This window comes from Erythrolamprus reginae, chromosome 8 (assembly GCF_031021105.1).
Source record: "Erythrolamprus reginae isolate rEryReg1 chromosome 8, rEryReg1.hap1, whole genome shotgun sequence".
NCBI classification, from domain to species: domain Eukaryota; kingdom Metazoa; phylum Chordata; class Lepidosauria; order Squamata; family Dipsadidae; genus Erythrolamprus; species Erythrolamprus reginae.
Genome location: NC_091957.1, coordinates 37786613 through 37808335, shown reverse-complemented (window position 1 = coordinate 37808335; position 21723 = coordinate 37786613). Strand labels below are relative to the sequence as shown.

Here is a 21723-nt window from a genome sequence, read left to right as displayed (position 1 = left end):
TGATTCCTATGAGGAAAATTGCTTCTATTTAAGAACGTTTCTACTTAAGAACCTGGTCACGAAACAAATTAAGTTCTTAAGTAGAGGTACCGTTGTATATTGCTCTTTAAAACAACCATTAATTGTTTAGGACTAAAATGGTTGCAACAATTCAAAATCCAATGGGAGCATGCATTTAAATTAATTCTGGACGCCAAGGACCTTTTAAATTCTCCACATTTTTTGACAGAGAAATCAGGTGGATGAGTCCTTTGATAATTGTTCATAAGCAGAATTCCCTTGACAATAGTACTGAGAGAAAGGAAAGAGTGGGAAGGAAAGGGAAGGGAAAGGAAAAGAATGGGTGGAAAGGAAAGGAAGGGAGGGTAGAAGGAGAAGAGAGGAAGGAGAAAGGAAGAGAAAGGGAAAGAAATGTTGACTTTGTTGTTGGAATTGAATAGAACTGAGGAACACCAATAAATCTGCAGATACTTTGAGAAAGGAATGTGCGCGGACAAACAGGCCCTTCGCACACCCTCCCCGCCCACGCCACTCTTTAGTGTGCCTGAGCATGCCTTGTGCCTGAGCATGCCTTGTGCCTGAGCATGCCTTGTGCCTGAGCATGCCTTGTGCCTGAGCATGCCTTGTGCCTGAGCATGCCTTGTTCAGATTCTGCCTTCCGTAGAACAGGGGTGGGCAATTAATTTTGCCATGGGGCCACATGAGAAATTGGGATGGTTTTAAAGGGCCGGACCCTGGCCTGACCTAAACACCCAGAGCCATTCTACAGACCCCTAATTGTTTGCTTTACGGCAACACGGTGCACCACAGTCACTGCGCTGGAGTATTTGCGTGGTTTCTGTGCTCGGTCGCTCTCGGTAGGAGGTCAGGGTCCACTTCAGTGCGAGGATGAAAGAGCTCAACATGTCTGCCGAGACTCCTCCAGTTCCTGCTTTCCTCATGATTCATCAGGAAAGCAGGAACCGGAGCGGACCCCGACCTCTGCGGACAGGTCACAGATAGCGGGCGGGCCGGTCACAGACAGCAGGTGGGCTGGATGCAGCCCATGGGCCGCCCCTTGCCCAGGTCTACCCTAGAAAGAAGTTTTGAGTGCAACCTCTCATTCATGACATTGAAGGGGAGCTGATACAAACAACTATCAGAAAATTTCTTTGCTCAACAATCTCTGCTCCACTGTCCTTCCTTATCCAGCTGAGAAGAAACCGCACAACAATACGTGAACCTGCAATGAATTAGTTAATTCCTCGGGTGAGACTGGTCAGTCTGGCAAACTTAAATCTCTTGCCCATTCATGCTTGTCTTGCAATTTAATGAAGACAGGGATAGGGTTGACAATCCAATTACTTTGGAAATGCAAAATGGGACTGCAACAGAGAGCCTTACGTGCGCGCGACATTCAGGAATGAGAGCGCAGGAGGGCAAATGAGGAGATATCAGGGGAGGGGGACAGTTCAGAAAGACTTTCCCAACTGAAAATAACACCCGTGGAGGGTCCACCAGCTGTGAAGCCTCATTGAAGTAGCACCAAGCAAAGGTGGCAGCCATTTTATACTGGCAACTACACTCCGGTGAGAGGTGTGGTGTGTCTCCTCTGCTTCCATTGTGTAGCACCACTGACTCACAGTGACAGGGTTAATGCAGTGCTCCAAATCATGACTTTAGTGGTGGATTCTCTCACTGAGCAGAGGTTTGGATTACCTGAGCTCCAAGGTTCCTTCCATTTGATGATGGCATGATTTTGTTTGATTTTTGGAATAAGACACATAAATAGAGCTGAGACATTGGCACCAAGCCACAAATGTGGAGTGGGAGGGGGACAGTTTTTCAGTGGTTATAGCTGTTCTGTATAAAATGGCAAATGAGCATCAATTAACTTCCAATTAAGGCTCAGACAGAGGGTTTTGAAATAAAATACAGTGGTACCTCTACTTAAGAACTTAATTCATTCCGTGACCAGGTTCTTAAGTAGAAAGGTTTGTAAGTAGAAGCAATTTTTCCCATAGGAATCAATGTAAAAGCAAATAATGCGTGCAAACCCATTAGGAAAGAAATAAAAGCTCAGAATTTGGGTGAGAGGAGGAGGAGGAGGAAGAAGAGGAGGAGAACAGTTGCTGCCGAAAGAAGAAGGTGAGGTGAGGTTAATCAAAAAAATCTAAAACTTTTAAGGCTTTTTTTAAAAAAGAGGGACTCTGAGACCACAAGGAGAAGCATGCACCTCCCGTATACCCGGCGGGAGGCTTCTTCCCATACACTGCACCAGAGAGAGAGAGGGAATCTCCCGCTCCTTTGACCGAAAGGTGGCTGCTGCTGCTACCTGCTTCTTCTTCCTTCCCATGCTGAAGGGCTCCCCTCTCCTCTCGCTCACTCGCTTTGTACCCGGCGCCTTTCCTTCACTGTGGTGATTCCTCGGTTTGGCTGACGCCAAGTTGATCTGGCCAGGGCGAAGCACCCCCTTTTGCTTTTCCGCACCCAGACATTCCGGGCGGCAACCTCGCACCAGGTGTATGGGAGGCAGCACAAGGATGTCACCACAGTGAAGTGGTTTATTCCCTCTCCAAGCGCCCAGAGAAAGGAAAATGCTTTGTTCGCTCTGGATTGCTAAAGCCTCCTTAAGTGCCACCAAAAGGCTTCTCTGGCAGCCCAGAAAAGCCCGAGATGGACGGAATTAAAGGGGGAATGGCAGGAAACTGGTCAGGCTTTTGTGCCGCTCTCAGATTTCCTGGGAATTTTTTCCGGGCTTGGGTTCTTAAGTAGAAAATGGTTCTTAAGAAGAGGCAAAAAAATCTTGAACACCCGGTTCTTATCTAGAAAAGTTCTTAAGTAGAGGCGTTCTTAGGTAGAGATACCACTGTACTGGCCATCACCTCAAACTTGGGAGATGTTATTATCTATTGAACTCCATAACTGTTCTATGGGAATTAGTTTAAATGCACAATCCATTCACTGAAGGAACTCTGCGGATCAATAAAGCCCCATGACACACCAACTCTTTCATACGAGAATATTGACCTGATTATGAGACCAGGATCAAAATACCTCCCTGTTGCATAATATTCACTTTGAGTAATGCCACTCTACATGAGCCTCTTTTCATTCTTAGAAAATAAAATGCAAATAAATACTTCAGAAATATATTCCCTGACTGAAAAAATGGAAATAAAATATGCCAGAGAGAGTAGGATTCTCCTTAATCCATCGATCACAGCCTCGCCAATTTATTTTTGCAGATAGCTGTGACTTCAGAGATGGTCCCCATGCAACATGGAATAAATTAGCAAAGTGCAGATAGTCCTTGACTTACGATCACAATTGAGCCCTAAATTTCTGTTGCTAAGTGAGAAATTTGTTAATTGAATTTTGTTCCATTGTATGACTTTTCGTGCAACATTTGTTAAGCAAGTTCCTGCAGTAGTTAAATTAGTGCCAAGATTGTTAAGTCAACCTGGCCTCCCCCTTGACTTTCCTTGTCAGAGGAATCACATGATTGGAAGTGATGTGCCGGTGCCTGGAGGCTGTTGGGGCCTGGATGGGTGTCAACAAACTCAAACTCAACCCAGACAAGACGGAGTGGCTGTGGGTCTTACCTCCCAAGGACAATTCCATCTGTCCGTCCATTACCCTGGGGGGAGAATCATTGACCCCCTCAGAGAGGGTTCGCAACTTGGGCGTCCTCCTCGATCCACAGCTCACATTAGAGAAACACCTTTCAGCTGTGGCGAGGGGGGCGTTCGCCCAGGTTCGCCTGGTGCACCAGTTGCGACCCTATTTGGACCGGGAGTCACTGCTCACAGTCACTCATGCCCTCATCACCTCGAGGCTCGACTACTGTAACGCTCTCTACATGGGGCTACCTTTGAAAAGTGTTCGGAAACTTCAAATCATGCAGAATGCAGCTGTGAGAGCAATCATGGGCTTTCCCAAATATGCCCATGTTACACCAACACTCCGCAGTCTGCATTGGTTGCCGATCAGTTTCCGGTCACAATTCAAAGTGTTGTTTATGACCTATAAAGCCCTTCATGGCACCGGGCCAGAATATCTCAGGGACCGCCTTCTGCTGCACGAATCCCAGCGACCAGTCAGGTCCCACAGAGAGGGTCTTCTCCGGGTCCCATCAACCAAACAATGTCGCTTGGCGGGATGCAGAGGAAGAGCCTTCTCTGTGGCGGCCCCGGCCCTCTGGAACCAACTCCCCCCAGAGATTAGAATTGCCCCCACCCTCCTTGCCTTTCGAAAGTTGCTTAAAACCCACTTCTGCCGCCAGGCATGGGGGAAATGAGATATACTTTCCCCCTAGGCCTTTACAATTTTATGCATGGTATGTCTGTATGTATGATTGGTTTTTATACAATGGGCTTTTAACTGTTTTTAGTATTGGATTTTGTTATATACTGTTTTATTGTTGCTGTTAGCTGCCCCGAGGCTGCGGAGAGGGGCGGCATACAAATCAAATAAATAAATAAATAAATGATCCCAGGATGCTGAAACCATCATAAACGTGAGTCAGTTGCCCAGCTTCTGAATTCTGATCACAGGAGGATACTGCAATGGTCATAAGTGTGAAAATAGTTATAAGTCACTTTTTCAGTGCTGTTGTAACTTTGAACGATCACTAAACAAACTCTTGTATGCCGAGGTCTATCTGTATGCATCCAAAAGTGAATTAAGTGGGATTCTTTCACAGTTCTCTCTTCTTGGAGGCACTTGGCAAGAGGACTTTTTCTGCCCAGAGAATGGCAGGACATTTCTTTCTCTCTTCTTAGCCACGGCTTGCCTGAACATCTTTCAGTATGAAATCTGGGCTTTTGTTGCCCTGCATTAGAGAAGCTGTCACTATTGATCAGGCTGCCTGGACTCCAACCCAAGATAATTGAGCACAGCCGGGCAGCTAGAATGAAACCGAAATGCGAGGACGCTCTTTGCTCTGCCATGCAGAAAAAGTCCTGAGAGGAATGCTGAAGGCATCTGCGGAAACATATGGACCCAGCCACCTCCTCTTGATTGGGACCTGGCGTTGGAGCCCCATCGGCTCAAAGCGGATCCAGTCAGATTTCTAATCAGGAGCCATGTCTTGATTCTAAAAGTCAAATTCAAATGTTGCATTGGATTTTTCTGTTTATCCAATTATCAGCTATCTAGATTGCTGAAAGAACCCTGCAGGCATCTGAGCCCCAAGGAAGAATGGGAGTGTGGGAAACATCTCAGGAGAGACCCTCCCCAGTGTCTTCAACTGTAAAGTGGGGGGGGGAGGTGTACTTTCAGAGTTGCCGGATTCTCAGTGAAGGTAGTGTTTTTTTTTGTTTTTGTTTTTATAAAATTTTTATTACAAATATATACACATTTACATACAATATATGTTTTATATTAATACAAGGCTAAATCAACGCGTAACAAATAAACGAACAAACAAACATGACAAACAAACAAACAAAAATATTCTTAAAAAAAGATCTAATTGCTTATTTAAGTACATTAATAACAATAACTATTCACTTAGCATATTTTATAATATTTGTACTTGTATTCCCTTCAGGAGGTAAGTTTTGAATGATTTTTGATTTTAAATTATTTTCTGGTGAAGTATGTTGTGTCCTCAGCGTATACCATTTTCTCTTGTAGGTTGTCACTGTTCTTTAGATCATTTAATTCTTTCTTATCCGCCTTCTTTTATTCATATTTAATTTCTTTAATATCATACAGATCAGTGAAGGTAGTGTTAATACTCATAGTTGGTGCTTCTTGTTGAGAATGCCTAAGCTCTGTTGATGATTCTAGACCTCTTAATTCCTGTCAATCCTTGGGACATACAGTGTTTCCTCAAGTTTCGCGGGGGATGCGTTCCGAGACCACCCACGAAACTTGAATTTCCGCGAAGTAGAGATGCAGAAGTAAATACACCATTTTTGGCTATGGACAGTATCACAAGCCTTCCCTTAAGACTTTAAACCCCTAAATTACCATTGCCAATTCTCTTAACAACCATTTACTCACCATTATTACTGGTAATCACCATTGACTAAAACATATAGTGATTCTGATATTTATAAACATAATTATTTATTAACAATAATTATTTTTTGTTATTTATTTGCAAAAAATATTAGTTTGGCGATGATGTATGACATCATCGGGCAGGAAAAAACATGGTATAGAAATTAATTAATTTTTTTTAATTAATTTTTTTTTAAAACCGTGGTATAGGCCAGTGTTTCCCAACCGGTGTGCCGCGGCACACTGGTGTGCCGCGAGACATGGTCAGGTGTGCCGCGAAGAAATTAGCTCAGCTTCTGGTCTCGCAACTTTTTGCGAAGAGCAAAAAGTCGTGAGACTGGAAGCTGAGCTTCCTTCTTTGCGCCTTCCAAATTTTCCAGCAGCTGCAGCGCCCCGCCCGGCTGGAGTTTCCCTGGTGATGGCAGCGGGTGAGCTTTGGGGCTTGGTGCGAGGGCAGCAGCAGCGGGAGGGCGGCGCACAGCGGGAGGGTGATGGCGGCGGCAGCGGGCAGTATGGGGTGGCCAGCTGTGAGGCGGAGCTCCGGAATGGAGGCACCGACCGGCGGCGGCTGGACATTTTGCTGTAGCCATGGGGCGACGGCAGGGTGATCAGCTGTGAGGCGGAGCTCCGGAAGGGAGGTACAGACGGCGGCGGCTAAACGTGTTGCTAGACGCCGTACATATCTAGCTCTGGGCATGGACGCAGCCCCACGTCCATGCCCAGCGCTAGATATGTACGGCGTCTAGCAACACGTTTAGCCGCCGCCGTCTGTGCCTCCCTTCCGGAGCTCCGCCTCACAGCTGATCACCCTGCCGTCGCCGGCTACAGCAAAATGTCCAGCCGCCGCCGGTCGGTGCCTCCATTCCGGAGCTCCGCCCAATGCCGCTGCTGAGAGAAAGAGAGAGGGGGGAGAGAAAGAGAAAGAGATAGCAAGAGAGGGAGAGAGAGAAAGAGAGAGGGAGAGGGGGGATAGAAAGAGAGAGAAAGAGATAGCAAGAGAGGGAGAGAGAGAAAGAGAGGGAGAGAGGGGGGAGAGAAAGAGGGAAAGAGATAGCAAGAGAGGGAGAGAGAGGAAGAGAGGGGGGAGAGAAAGAGAGAGCAAGAGAGGGAGAGAGGGGGAGAGAAAGAGATAGCAAGAGAGGGAGAGAGAGAAAGAGAGGGAGAGAGGGGGGAGAGAAAGAGAGAGAAAGAGATAGCAAGAGGGAGAGAGAGAAAGGGGGGAGAGAAAGAGAGAAAGCAAAAGAGTGATAGCAAGAGAGAGAAAGAGAGAGGGAGAGAGAGAGGGAGAGAAAAAGACAGCAAGAGAGAGAGAGAAAGCAAGAGAGAGAGAGAAAGAGGGGGGAAGGAGGGTGAGGGAAAGACATAGAGGGAGGGAAGGAGGGAGAGAGAAGGAGGGAGAAAAAGAGAGGAAGGAAGGGAGAAACAAAGAGAGATGGAGAGAGAGGGGGAAAGAAAGAGGAAGGAAGGGAGAGAGAGAAAGAGGGAGAGAGAGAGAAATAGAGCGAAAGGGAGGAAGAGAGATATTTTTTTGTCCAAACTTTTTTTAAAACACCCCCCCCCCCCAATGTTCCCCAGGATTTTGTAAATGTGAATACTGTGCCGCGGCTCAAAAAAGGTTGGGAAACACTGGTATAGGCTATTCACGAAGTTCAAACCCGCGAAAATCGAGGGAACACTGTACAGTATATGGAAGAATAGCAATAGCACTTAGACTTATATATAACTTCACAGGGTTTTACCGTATTCTCTGAGCGGTTTACAACGTCAGCTTCTTGCCCCCAACAATCTGGACCTTCATTTTACTGATCTCGGAAGGATGGAAGGCTGAGTCCACCTTGAGCTGGTTAGGATTGAACTCCAGACTCTGTGCAGAATTAGTCTGCGGACGGTGCTGCATTTTGACCAATGCGCCACCAGGTCTCCAGATTTGGGAATGATATGTAACAAAAAGAATAAAACCAGCAACAGAAGCAACATGATTATTTCTATCAATCAGGCCAGGCCAGTCATACCACTCAAAGAAATGGGAAAGTTGTTTTTCAGCCACCTAGAGAATTAGGGAGAGAGACTAGGTTCAGAAGAAGGTAGGTGGGACTCCATCATGAAGGCTCTTTCTATCCAGAAACAAGCATTAATAGAGCTTCTAAAGAAAGATGGATGTGGGATAAACAAGGTTGGTTCTTCATAGTACCTAGAGGGGGTGTTGTTTTGCAGCCCCCATCCCCCACCCCAGTTCACGGGCAATGTTTGACTCATGGTGGGTCCACCTTGGGCCCATCTCTGTGCTAAAAGCTGGGCCTTGGACCTTCCGCCACTCTTTCCCGCTACAACATTGATTAGATTAGATTAGATTTATTGGATTTATATGCCGCCCCTCTCCGCAGACAGTACATAGTAACAAATCTAATATTTAGCAATCTAAATTACAGTTTTCGGTTAAAAAATCCAAAAAAGAAACCCCAATATATAAAAAACAAGCACACAATCAAATCATACACAAAAACTATATAGGCCAGGGGGAGATGTTTCACTTCCCCCATGCCTGACGGCAGAGGTGGCTTTTAAGGAGTTTATGAAAGGCAAGGAGGGTGGGGGCAGTCCTAATCTCTCGGGGGAGCTGGTTCCAGAGGGTCAGAGCCACCACAGAGAAGGCTCTTCTCCTGGGTCCTGCCAGATGATATTGTTTAGTCGACGGGACCCGGAGAAGGCCAACTCTGTGGGACCTCACCGGTCGCTGGGATTCGTGTGGCAGAAGGCGGTCTCGCAGATATCCTGGTCTGATGCCATGTAGGGCTTTATGGGTAGTGGTTCTCAGCTTTTTCTTTACCACAGCCACAAACCACCAATACTTTGCTCAAGATTTAAATCATAAAATTTATTCAAGTCCCTGTGTACCCTTTGGGACAACGGAGAGCCACTGATGTAGAGTTTTAGTCAGATCCCATTTGGAACATTGTGACCACTGCTGGAGACCTCACGTAAAATAGATGTTGATGAGATTGAGTGAGTCCGGAGATGGGCAATGAAAACGTTGTAAGGCTTGAGGAACAAAACGTATCAGGAGAAATTGGAGCAGTGGCGGGTTGTAAATCCTGTTGCTACTGGTTCATGCCTGCTCACTTGCACAGAGGTGCCCTGGACAGGTGGGTGAGGCCTCCCACCGCCAGTTCATGAGGCCGAACCAGGAGCGACCCATGGCTGGATTGGAGGAACCGAATATCTACAGCCTGGAGGGCATCTGGAAAAGTGGGGATACGACTGAAACCTTTAAATATATTAAGGGTGTGAATAAGGTTCTAGAAGGCAGTATTTTCAATATTAATCAAAAATAAAAAACATGGGGGCATCACCCCAAACCTACAGGAATGAAACTTGACTGCAGAAAATATGGCTTCAGCCACAGAGGGATCAATGCCTGGGACTCACTACGTGACTCTGTGGTTTCTTCCCCAAACCCCCAAGATCTTCAACCTTAAATTATCTACTGTTGACCTCTCCCCTTTTCTGAGAGGTCTGTAAGGGGCGTGCATAAGTGCACTATTGCGCCTACCGTCCCTGTCCTACTGTCCTATTATCCCTTTCATCACTTCTTTATACTTTGTTATGTTAATACAAATGATAATTCTATACTTGTTTGACAAATATAATAAATAAAATAAGTTCAAAAGTAATATTAGAAAGTATTACTTCGCAAGAGAGATTAATGGAAGCTTGGAACCAAGTTAGATTAGATTATTATTAGAGTTAGCAAGGACCTTGTAGGTCATCTAATCCACCCACCCCCCACTCAAGCAGGAGTGCCCTCACCATTTCAGACAAATGTCCGTCCAATCTCCCCTTGAAAGTCTCAAGTGTTGGAGTGCTCACAACCTCCGCAGGCAACTTCTATTCTACTGGTTGTTCGTTCTCACCATCAGAAAGTTCCTCCTTATTTCCAGGTTGAATCTCTCTTTGGTTGACTTCCATCCATTATTCCATGTTTGGCCCTCGGGTACATTGGAAAACAGCCTGACCCCCTTCTTCCTATCTGGGGCAGCTCCTCAAGTGTCAGAAGACTTCTATCCTGTCTCCCCTGGTCCTTCTTTTCACCAGACTGGCCATGCCCAGTTCCTGCAACTTCTCCAGTAAAATTCCAATAGAGAAAGTGGATCAATCATCATTAACTGAGTTTAAACGGGCTTGGAATACATGTTCATCATCTGAGAAAAAATTAAAAAGTTTTGTATTTTAAATCCTCAAAGGGTAGACTTGATGGACTACTAGGTCTTTGTCTGTCATCTATTTTCTATGTTTGTCATCAAAGCTGGTGATGGGGAAAAAGTAATATGAGAACAACAGTACCACAGTAAAAATTAATAAAGTATTCTACATGATTCTGCTGGCACCAGAAAAACTAATTATTGCTTTTTCACTAAGCAAGTGTCTTCTGACTTTTACAAAGGTACACAAAGCTGATTCATTTACTGAAAAATCACTCATTGCCTGTCTTTGTAATTTGGTTCTGTGTTAAGTAACAGTTCAACCAGTTGTTCTAAAGTTAACAAGGACAAATATTGCAAGAAATATCGAGTTGAAGGAGGATGTTTTTTAAAGGGCTCGTTCTCTTTCCAACAGCAGGCTGGCAAGTTTTTAAAAAGTGACAAGCTGATTGCGTGGGGAATTCATAAGAGACTAAAATTAAGCCTTAATAGATTGAGTCACATAACAGAACAAAATTCTTGCTGAAAAAAAATTCTCTTTCTCTCTCTCTCTCCATATCCATTCTCTCTATCTCTATTTTCTCTCTCTCTGTCTTCCTATTCATTCTCTCTCTCTCTCTCTCTCTCACACACACACACACACAAATCTATATATATCACATCTATATGAGTAAAACATGTTGGTGGATCAAAGATAGGAATGAAATTTCATTTAAAATTCTTACAGCAATGAGTTCCACATATGGGACTTTGCTACCATAAACCTCTCTGTTCATGTTTGCAGTCTGGGTGACTCAGAAACCAATTAAATCTCGAGACCTGATTACACAACTGCTTCATAAGCAGCTGATCGCTCTCTCGTGAGCTTCTGAAAGCATCTGCTGGAGACCGAACGCTAAAAAATGCCAAAGCGGGTGAACCGGACCCAGTTTTTAGGCTCGACTTATAGCATTTGATTGGCAATTTGGGGCTGGAATATGGCTGAAAAGTAACAAAGAAGGGAAGGAGACAGGCATATTTAAATTTTTCTTTTATTTTTCTCCACAAACTCCATCCATACATCAATGTACACGTACCTTAAAATAATCAGTGGTATATGTATATATATTTTTAAAATGAATCAATCATAAACCAGTATCCTGCTTTGCACCAATTTTCCATTCCATTTCTTCAGTCTTTTGCACACCCCACCTCTACCATTCTCTCCTCTTCCAACTTTTTTTACTCCTTCTCTCCTCCTCTTCTTTCCTTCCCTTCCTCCATCGATCTTCTCTCCCTCTTCTGCTTTCTTCCGCTTCTTCTCTCTCCTCTCTTCTACTCTCTCTTCAATTTTTACTTCCTCTTCCTCCCTCTTTTACCTTCTCTTGAGTGTTTCTCCTCCTTCCTCATATTAGAGTTGGCAGACTGAAATTTTCTTCCCTACTTTTAATCTAATGGTGCCCCATCCTAAAATTATTATTTCTTATTTATATTGTTCTGACTATTATTCTATATTTTTTAAAATGCTACCATATTACCATATTATAGGTATGCATTATTTCCCTAATGCTACCTCTACTGAAAAAATATAGAATAGAATAGAATAGAATTTTATTGGCCAAGTGTGATTGGACACACAAGGAATTTGTCTTGGTGCAGATGCTCTCAGTGGACATAAAAGAAAAAGATAAGAATCTTGTGGTACAGCACTTAATGATTGTCATAGGGGTCAAATAAGCAATGAAGAAACAATATTAATAAAAATCGTAGGATACAAGCAACACGTTACAGTCATACAGTCCTAAGTGGGAGGAAAAGTGTTCGGAAACTTCAGATCGGAATCACAACACCTAGGTATGCCCATGTTTCACCATCACTCCGCAGTCTGCATTGGCTGCCGATCAATTTCCGGTCACAATTCAAAGTGTTGGTTATGACCTTTAAAGCCCTTCATGGCATTGGACCAGAATATCTCCGAGACCGCCTCCTGCCGCACGAATCCCAGCGACCGATTAGGTCCCACAGAGTGGGCCTTCTCCGGGTCCCGTCAACTAAACAATGTCGGTTGGCGGGCCCCAGGAGAAGAGCCTTCTCTGTGGCGGTACCGGCTCTCTGGAACCAACTCCCCCCGGAGATTAGAACTGCCCCTACTCTTCCTGCCTTCCGTAAACTCCTTAAAACCCACCTTTGCCGTCAGGCATGGGGGAACTGAAACATCTCCCCCTGGGCATGTTTAACTTATACATGGTATGCTTGTGTGTGTGTCTGTTAGTACATGGGTTTTTTTAAAGCTTTAAATATTTTAACTGATTGGATTATTGTGATTTGTACTACTTGTTGTGAGCCGCCCCGAGTCTTCGGAGAGGGGCGGCATACAAATCCAAATAATAAATAAAATAAATAAATAAAAGGATGATAGGAATGATGAGAAAAACGAGTAGAATTAGAAGTGCAGATTTAGTAAAAAAGTCTGACCACTCTGACCCCCACAGGCTTGGAAATGTATGGCTGGGGTCAGGGGTGGGCAGCAGGCAGGACAGGGTGGAACGCAGTTCCATCGGTGGAAATGAAGCTGTGTGCCCAGCTCCAGCTGACCATCCCCCCTCCCATCCTCCTCCTCAGAAAGCAGCAGGGAGACCAACACCGGCAGGAGTTGCAGGGGGACCATTTCCTCCCCCCTCTTTTCTCAACAGCTGATTGGCACCCGTTCGCTTAGCCACCCAGACTGAGGTGGGGGGGTGACCCAGGAATGAGAGCGCAGGAAATGCAAAGCAAATTGTCACCCCAGAGAGCGACAGTGGTGAGGTTGTAAGTCGAGGACTTAACAGTTTACTTGAACGATAATGATCGTTCAATCCACTCCCACCTGGTCACAGGGTCAGCAAGCCACTCCTACCAAGTCACATGACCATCAAGCCACACCCACAAAATAAGCCACACCCACAGTGTGGCAGTAAAATTTTTGGCTGCCCATTACTGGCTGGGGTGGAGGAGGGGTCCTCCTAGACTGCTCTGAGCCTCAGTTCCCCATGGCTGCTGGCTCGCCTCCCCCTCTGCCAGCCCGCCAGCCACGGGAGGAAGGCAGGGAAGGCTGCAAGCCCAGCGGGGGTCATGGGGGAGCTGCAGCAAGCTTGGCTACAGGCAGCATGGCCTGGCAGGGATGGTGGGGGAGCCACGGCCAGTTCCAGCGTGACTCCCAGGCTCACCTATCGGCAGCTCAGTTGGGGGGCAGGGCAGGGGCACTGCCTGGGAAGGCATCTCAGGCAGGCGAGCCGCAGAGTGGAGACCATGCAGTACATGCACCAGCGACAGCCTCAAGGGGTGCTATGCCACGCGGAGGTTGAGGAGCGACTGGGCAGGTTGGGACGAGCGGGCAGGTAGGGCGAGTGGTGACCGGGCAGGTGGCGATGAATGGGCAGGTGGCAAGCATGGCAGGTGTGTGTGTGTGTGTGTGTGTGTGTGTGTGTGTGCAGGGCCAGCCAGAGGTCATATTTACCAATTTGGCAAACCAGTTAAAATTTCCAGTACTGGTACCTGCGAACCAGTCCGAACCGGCTGACTACCACCTTTGTATTTAGTGCATTTCCAACCCATTTCTGCATCTTATCTTGCTTAACAATCCCATATTTTTCTTTTATGGATCCTTCCTGCCTTTCGTCTTTATTTCCATCAGGAAGTAAAATAGCCCCTCTTGGTTCCAGTTCCTTTTGTATAAATGATTTCTATTTCTTTAAAAAGAAAATCCCATTTCCCTTGAGTTCGGGGGAGGGAGGTGGAGGGAAACCAACGTTCCAGAACTGAGAACAACCAGAGACAAAGGAACTTTTGCAAAAAAAAAACACCCAACCCATGGCTAGGATGAAGGGGTGACATCATCTAAATGCTAATAATGCTGAGCTAGAAGTGGGTTCATTCTTCATTCTTTAGCAAAGACTGCAGTTGACTGAGGTTAAATCTAATCGTAAGCAAATAAGAATACAAAGACGAAGGTGCTTCTTACCATCTCAATATAATTGAAACTGCGATTATATGCACATCATTCAAAGCCATGTATGTTATGATCAACCCGTCTGCAGGGAGCCACCCATCAGAGGATTTTGAGGCTATGCAGTCTGCAAAGGGAGAGAAAGATTCTTTTGTCATCCTTGTTTTAACAATACAGTGTTCCCTCAATTTCCGCGGGGGATGCGTTCCAAGACCGCCCGCGAAAGTCGAATTTCCGTGAAGTAGAGATGCGGAAGTAAATACACCATTTTTGGCTATGGACAACATCACAAGCCTTCCCTTAACACTTTAAACCCCTAAATTACCATTTCTCATTTCCTTAACAACCATTTACTCACCATTATTACTGGTACTCACCATTGAATAAGACACTTAGTGATCCTGACATTTATAAACATAATTATTTATTAACAATTATTTTTTTTGTTATTTATTTGCAAAAATTATTAGTTTGGTGATGACATATGACGTCATCAGGTGGGAAAAACCGTGGTATAGGGAAAAAAAACGCGAAGTTTTTCTTAATTAATATTTTTTGAAAAAGCGTGGTACAGTATAGGCTATTCGCGAAGTTCGAACCCGCGAAAATCGAGGGAAGACTGTATACTACTTTCAGCTCAAGGATCAAATAGGGAGTCCTTGATTTATCACCACAATTGAACCCGTTTCTGTTGCTAAATGGGACAGTTGTTAAGTGAATGTTGCCTCATTTTACAACCTTTCTTGCCACAGGTGTTAAGGGAATCATCTGGCTTCTCCATTGACTTTGCTTATCAGAGGGTCGCAAAAGGTGAGCAGGTGATCTCTGGCCATTGCAATGGTCATAAATGAGAACCAACTACCAAGCGTCCAAAGTTTGGTCACCAGGCGGGTGCTGCAATGATCAGGCAAGTGAAAAACACTCACAGGTCACTTTTTTTCAATGCCATTGTAACTTCAAACAGTAAATCAAAAACTAGTGACACTCAACATGGAAACTCACGCTCTCTCTTTCTGAAAAGTGCCAGTGGGCGACATCAATATCCAAGCCAAAATGGATTTTAATTTAACTTTCATTGAAATTTCTTATAATTAAGTGAATTAGACTGTATATCTGCATACGGCTGGTAACTCTATCAATTGATCTCTATTATTTTCTTGGCACAGGGATAGTGTATGAAATTCGAAACTGTTGTTCTGAAGACTACATAGTCTTACTTAAAAGGTTGATCAGCAGGTTGAATTTCCCCCCTTTTAATTAAGAAATAAAAGTACTGCTTTTTATATTAAGGTGGCGGTGCCTGAACTTGTTGGAAAAACTGCAATAATCATTTTTGAAATGAATTGATAGAATTAAAAGGATCAATCTGGTGAAAGCACTCTTTCTCTTGCCATTGACAGCTTTGAAGGAGATAGTGGTCAGTAGAAGATGACAGGACAATTCTATGTCCTACTCTTAAAGAGGAGCCTTCTGTTATAGCCTCAAGTTAAAGCAAGGACCTGAATAAATCTCAAAGTTTTCTGATCCCAGGACCTCACCACCTGAAGGTGCCTCCTCCCACCTCCTTTCCCCCCCTTTGGCTTAATCTTGGGGTGTAATTTCCTCATTAGCTAATAGAGTTTGTCCTTGACTTACAACCACAATTAAGCCCAAAAAACTTCTCTTGCTAAATGAATTTGCCCCATTTTACTACCTTTCTTGCCACAGTTGTTGAAGTGAATCCCTGTCCAGGTAGGGCCGCAACTGCTGTACCAAGCGAACCTGGGCAAATGTCCCCCTCGCCACAGCCAAAAGATGATGGTCCAAAGTTCAGCTGTGGATCGTTGTGGACCCTCTCTAAGAGAGTCAAAAGCCGCCGCCCCAGGGTAATGGATGGACAGATGGAAGTGTCCTTGGGATTGTTAAACTAATCGAATTGTTAAGTGAATCTGGCTTCCCCAGTTACTTTGCTTGTCAGAAGGTCACAAAAGAGACATTGCAATAGTCATAAATATGAGTCAATTGATAAGGGTCTGAATTTTGATGACATGGCCATGGGGCTTCTACAACAGTGATGTATGATTGTACAAAGGCACTTTTTTCAGCACCATTGTAACTTTGGATGGTCACTAAATGAACTGTTGTAAATCAAAGACTCCGTGTACTTCAGATTTATAAGGCAACTCTTCCATAACTTCTGGGATTTCTCAGAAACCTGCAGATATCCGAAGCCACCCCGAGTCTTTGGAGAAGGGCGGCATACAAATCTAATAAATTGAATTGAATCGAACACACACACACACATATGCACACTTGCAAAAACACACACATAGACACCTTTTAAAAGTTATACTTTGCAGCAGTACCTAGATGGAGCTAAAGACTCAACTGACAGCTTTTGAGGGACTCAACTGAGCACTAAGAGTGCTGGAACCAGTTTAAAGACTGTTTAAAGACAACTTGGCTTGTGAAAACAGCTCCAGAGAATTGAAAGGTGCTTTGTCAAAAGCAGGAAGGAGGAGAAGAAGAAAACACGAGAAACGGGAAATGAAAAAGAAGGAAGGAAGGAAGGAAGGAAGGAAGGAAGGAAGGAAGGAAGGGGAAGGAGCCAATTTGGTTAACTTTTGGGAAGGTGTTGTTGGAAGAAATGTTCATCTGGGTTCAGTTACAAGTGGGGAGAAAGACGCTGGAAACATGGAGACTGCTTGGAAATACGGTTTTAATGGTGAACAGGACCACATGGTTTGAGGTACATGGGAGAGAGAGGGAGGGAGGGAGATATTGATACCCTCTCTTGAGCTTAGAACTTTAGCTTCCTTTTCCTGTGGCAAGCTATTGGCAGCTGTAGAGGTCACAGCTAACCTTGTAGGTATTCTGAGTCAAGCTTGGTTGAACTGTGCTGGATGATGCAATGAAGGGGCTTTGGGCAATTCCTATTATAGTTGAGGGCCAATAGTACCTTTGTTGGATCTTGGGTATTTATTTATGAATAGACCTAGCCATCTCTTTAACTCTTAAGTGCTGACATCTGGTGCAGGCTACTGAGGAGGGTGGGGGCTATTAAGAGTAAGTCTGCTTCCTGCCTAAAAAAACATTTTTCTCCATTTCTCATCCAGGGAAATATGATATTCTTCCTTCTTAATGTTTCCTAGAATATTTCATTCTTCTACAAAAGGGCTGGGTGCTAAGTTTCCACAGCACCTTTGGGGTGACTATGGTGTGGAAGACGGAGGGTGTCCATAGGCACCTGCCGAGAACTCTCCAGGGTCCTGAAATGATGGAGGGACAGTTCTTCAAAATTTACCAATTCACTATATTGTCGAGTTTCCAGGTAGCATCCAAACTAAATCAGAGTCCAAGTCAAAATGCTCCTCAAATTTCCAATTTATTACTGGAGCCATCCTGCCACCCACAACAGGAAACCTGAATCTGAGTTTCTCACCCAGTTGAAAGTTCACATCCCTTGTCCCCCACCCACAAACCTGTCACGTTGCCCACTCAGATTGTGCCAGCATGGCCAGTCCTCCTTCCACTTCCGCACAGGTGGATGGGCATAGGATGTCCTTGAACCTCTCAAAAGAATGCTTTGTGGCTGCATCTGCTCCCTCATGAAAATCACCCCCCCCCCCCCAAGTTCTCATAAACATCAGGCCTTCTACAAGCTGTTAATTTATCACCAACTTCTGCACCGGTTTGACATATATACCATGTTTCCCTGAAAATAAAACCTGGTCTTATTTTTCCCCCGGCCCCAAAATAAGCCGTGTGTCTTCTCTTTGCAGGATGTGTTGCCCATCTACCTTGGGACCACAGCAGCCGGGCCTCCGTGTCCTAACACCTGTCATGCTGCTGCCCGACTTCTTCAGTGGCCAGGTACCACGTGGCTCATTGTGCCGGTGCTGCTGCTTGTGGCAGGAGGCCGCATGGCCCATTGTGCGCCATTGTGCGCCGAAACAACAGCGGCCGTGGTGTGATGAGCCTTGCAGCCTTCTTCCGCCCACAGTGGCACAAGCAGGAGGAGCCTTACGGTGTCAGGCCCTGAGCGGCTACAGAGGAAATCAGGTGGAAGTGGCATGACAGGTGTCGGGGGGTGGGAGGCCTGGCTGTGGAGACCCCAAGGTAAGTGGGGAAAGGGCACGTGAGGCAGCCCCACCCCTTACAAATGCTCAGTTTTGACAGCTGCACCTCATCCTCCTTCACGCAACCAGACGGTGGGCAGAGCTCAACTAGGTCTTATATTTGGGGGAAGGGCTTGTATTAGCCGCAGGTGTGAAAATCAGGCCAGGAAGGCTTGTTTTCGGGGTCGATCGTATTTTCAGGGATATACTGTACCTGGCATAAGTTCTCAACCAGAAACCATCAGCATGCGATGCAGCAATGGGAAGGTCAGATATTTTCAAGGAAAAGAAGGGATCCAGCACAAACTTCACACCCAAAACGTAGTGGTTGAAGACTTCTTACAGTCTTCCTTCAATCAGAACTCCAATATTCCCTGTCTGAATAAAGTCTCTCCCTCCCTCCCATGTCTGTGTATGTGTGACATCACGGGGGGGGGGGGTTGTGTATGATGTGAACACATTATTGTTAGGCAAATGTGTCCATATTTAAATGAGTTTCCAAGGGGTCTATTCTAAAGCTGTGATTTAGCAGCATCATTTGTGAGAAGCCTGTGAGCAGACAGTTTAATCAGGTTTCGGCTTGGCGGTGATTTCACAGACGATCTGTATGGAGATTTATTCTAGGACTGACACAGCTCAAAGTTCACTCGCGTTGTGTCTCCTGTTCTCTGGCATTGGACCCATCACACAGTTAATTTGAGAAAGGGTGCATTCTCACTGGCTTTGAGTAGCGAGGGCTCTCCGTGTATCACCTGCGCCCAGGGACTTCTGCAGACCTTACAACCTCTTGCTTTGGCCCATAATATTCAGACTGAATTGCCATGGAGACCAGAATAAAGTGGCAAGTAAATATACCTGAGTGGAGGAGATCTCATGGCGGAATTAGGAAATATGCAGTAAAATAAGGAAAAAGCAGGATTAGTGGGAGATAAATTCCTAACACCAGCTAGTTAGGGTGGAGATTAGTAACAATTTGTTCTATTTGCCAATGTTACACAGAAAAAAAAATCATGTACAGTGTTTCCCCAAACTTGCTTTAACTCAGTTTAAGAATGTAGTCTAATTATATATTTACTTTAAGAATTGCCCATCTAGCCTACTAATTTATGGGTCTGCCTCCATCTATATACTATCAAAACACTTATTGGCCTTTAAATTGGGTGAAAGAGTACATCTAGGGCAACAATTTTTTATCAAATGGGCTGATTTACCAAATGCATCCAAAATCTGGGACCTATGATTTTGAAGGGAATGAAATTTGGGAAAGTTGTGAGTCCTATTTGTGCTGGGAAGAGACGGAAATGGTGGGAGGCGTGGGGCAGGCCGCTCTCGGGGAACAAGAGCTCACTGCTTGAAAGCCATCCCTTCTTCCAGCCCCATGAGCTAAGCCCGGGGTGCTGGCGACAGGCAAAATCTGGATGCTGGGTTCAGGCTGCTGCTACGGCTGCTCAGATGCCAGGTCGGCTGTAAATGAAGCCCCCCTTGTCTGGGATGAGGAGGCTGACCTGAGACCCGGCTGAGCCCAAGGGGGGGCAGTTCTTCCTCTCTCTGAAATGGGCCCAGCCGGGTTTCAGGTGTGGCACCAACCACAATTAAAATTTATTCAATTTATAGGTCACCCGACTCCTAATGGGCCCTGGGCAGCGTACAACAATAAAACAATATACAGTAATTAAAATCCCAATATTAAAAGGCGTTCATCCATCTATCATTCATCACTTCTGGCCAGAGCTGAGCAGGTCTGCAGGCAAAGCCATGTTTTTAAGGCCTTTCAGAAGGCCAGGAGGGTGGGGGCAGTGCAGATCTGCAGGGGATAGTTGGTTCCAGAGAACCGGAGCCGCCACTGAGAAGGCCCTCCCCTGCAGCCCTGCCAGCCAGCACTGCTTGGCCGACAGGACCCAGAGTAGGCCAACTCTGTGGACTCTGATCAGTCGCTGGGAAGTGTGAGGCAGAAGACGGTCCCGTAAATAGAAAAAAGTCACAGAAGATTATTTCAGTGTATGATTACTGAGGTGAGATTACTGTATTCAGAAGTGGAAAGGCTCAATACTCCCCACTACAGAGGAATTGTTTGAGAAGTTGGCAGATTTTGCTGAAAGGGGTAAAGTGATTTCTTTGATTAAATACATTATCTACATTTATTGCTAACTTCTTAAATGCTTTATGTGTTGAAATAAAAAATATGAACTTGTGCTTTATGGGTTTTATTAGACAAGATTTCCAGAAAGACTACTATGATGTAACTTTAGAGGGAGAAGTTAAAATACATTTGTACTTATTGCTGTGAAGAAAATTAGAAGTCACTGAAGCTGACTGCAGATCTGTAGGTCAGCTGTTCAAATCTCATCATCGGCTGAAGGTTGACTCAGCCTTCCATCCTTCCAAGGTGGGTAAAATGAGGACCCGGATTGTGGGGGCAATAGGCTGGCTCTGTTAAAAAGTGCTATGGCTAAGATGTTGTAAGCCGCCCTGAGTCTAAGGAGAAGGGCGGCATTAAAAAAAAAAATTCAAATAAATGAATAAATGAATAAATGAATAAATGAATAAATGAATGAATGAATGAATGAATGAATGAATGAATGAATAAATAAATAAATAAATAAATATCCTCCTTAGAGAATTGGCATTGCCTTGGTCTTTGAGACCTAAGGTGGTTGCCACGAACCGCGCAGAGAACTTTCAAATCAGGCCTTTAAATAACTTGGTTTCTGGTCACTTATGGTTTTACATATCAGAATAAAAAATAAGGGGGAAAACCCAAAGAACCAGTTTGGTGTAGCCATTAAGTTGCTAGCCTAGAAACCAGGAACTTTAAGTTCTAGTCCCACCTTCTGCATTGTAGCCTGCCTGGTTAATTTTGGGCCAATCACCAAAGACAGTGAGTTCTTGTCCAACTTTAAGCACAAAACCTGGCTGGGTGGCTTTGCACTCACCAGGAGACGGTGAGTTCTAGTCCTACCTTAAGCAGGAAACCCAATTGGTTGATTTTGGGTCAATTACCAGGAGATTGTGAATTGTGAATTCTAGTTCCACTTTAGGTGTGACAGCTGACAGGGTGACCTTGGGCCAGTCAATATTTCAGCCAACCCCACCTCGTAGGTTGTTATTGTGAAGAAAATAGGAGGAGGAATAAGTACTAAGCAAGTTTGCCAACTTAAGATAGGACTTTTTAAAAAATCTGCTTGGCTCAGAATGTAAAAGGCCAGGGTGGGATACTGAGGCTAATTTATTTCACCCGTTATATCTTTCCGCTGCTTCAACCTTCTGCTTTCTTGGCCCGAGGAAAGGATCACAACCAAACCCAGGCAGATTTCCCCAAACAATTGGCCACATTATGTCTTATTTCCACCTTGCCTCTTTTTCTCCCAGTGCTGGAATTCATTCAGTGCAGTGAGAAGTTTATTATTTTTTATTTTTGCTTCTGGCCATCTTTGCCTCTTTCATCTGATCTGTCAGAGTAAGGTTTATTTCT

At 44.9% G+C, this 21723-nt stretch overlaps 1 protein-coding gene across 1 annotated transcript in view; it reads right to left on the bottom strand.

Annotated features, from left to right (window-relative positions):
* C8H8orf48 (chromosome 8 C8orf48 homolog) overlaps positions 1–21723 on the bottom strand; it is a 64567-nt gene that overhangs the window by 8252 nt on the left and 34592 nt on the right. The window contains 1 exon segment of the mRNA XM_070759688.1: positions 14170–14281. Coding sequence (XP_070615789.1) covers positions 14170–14281 — 112 coding nt within the window.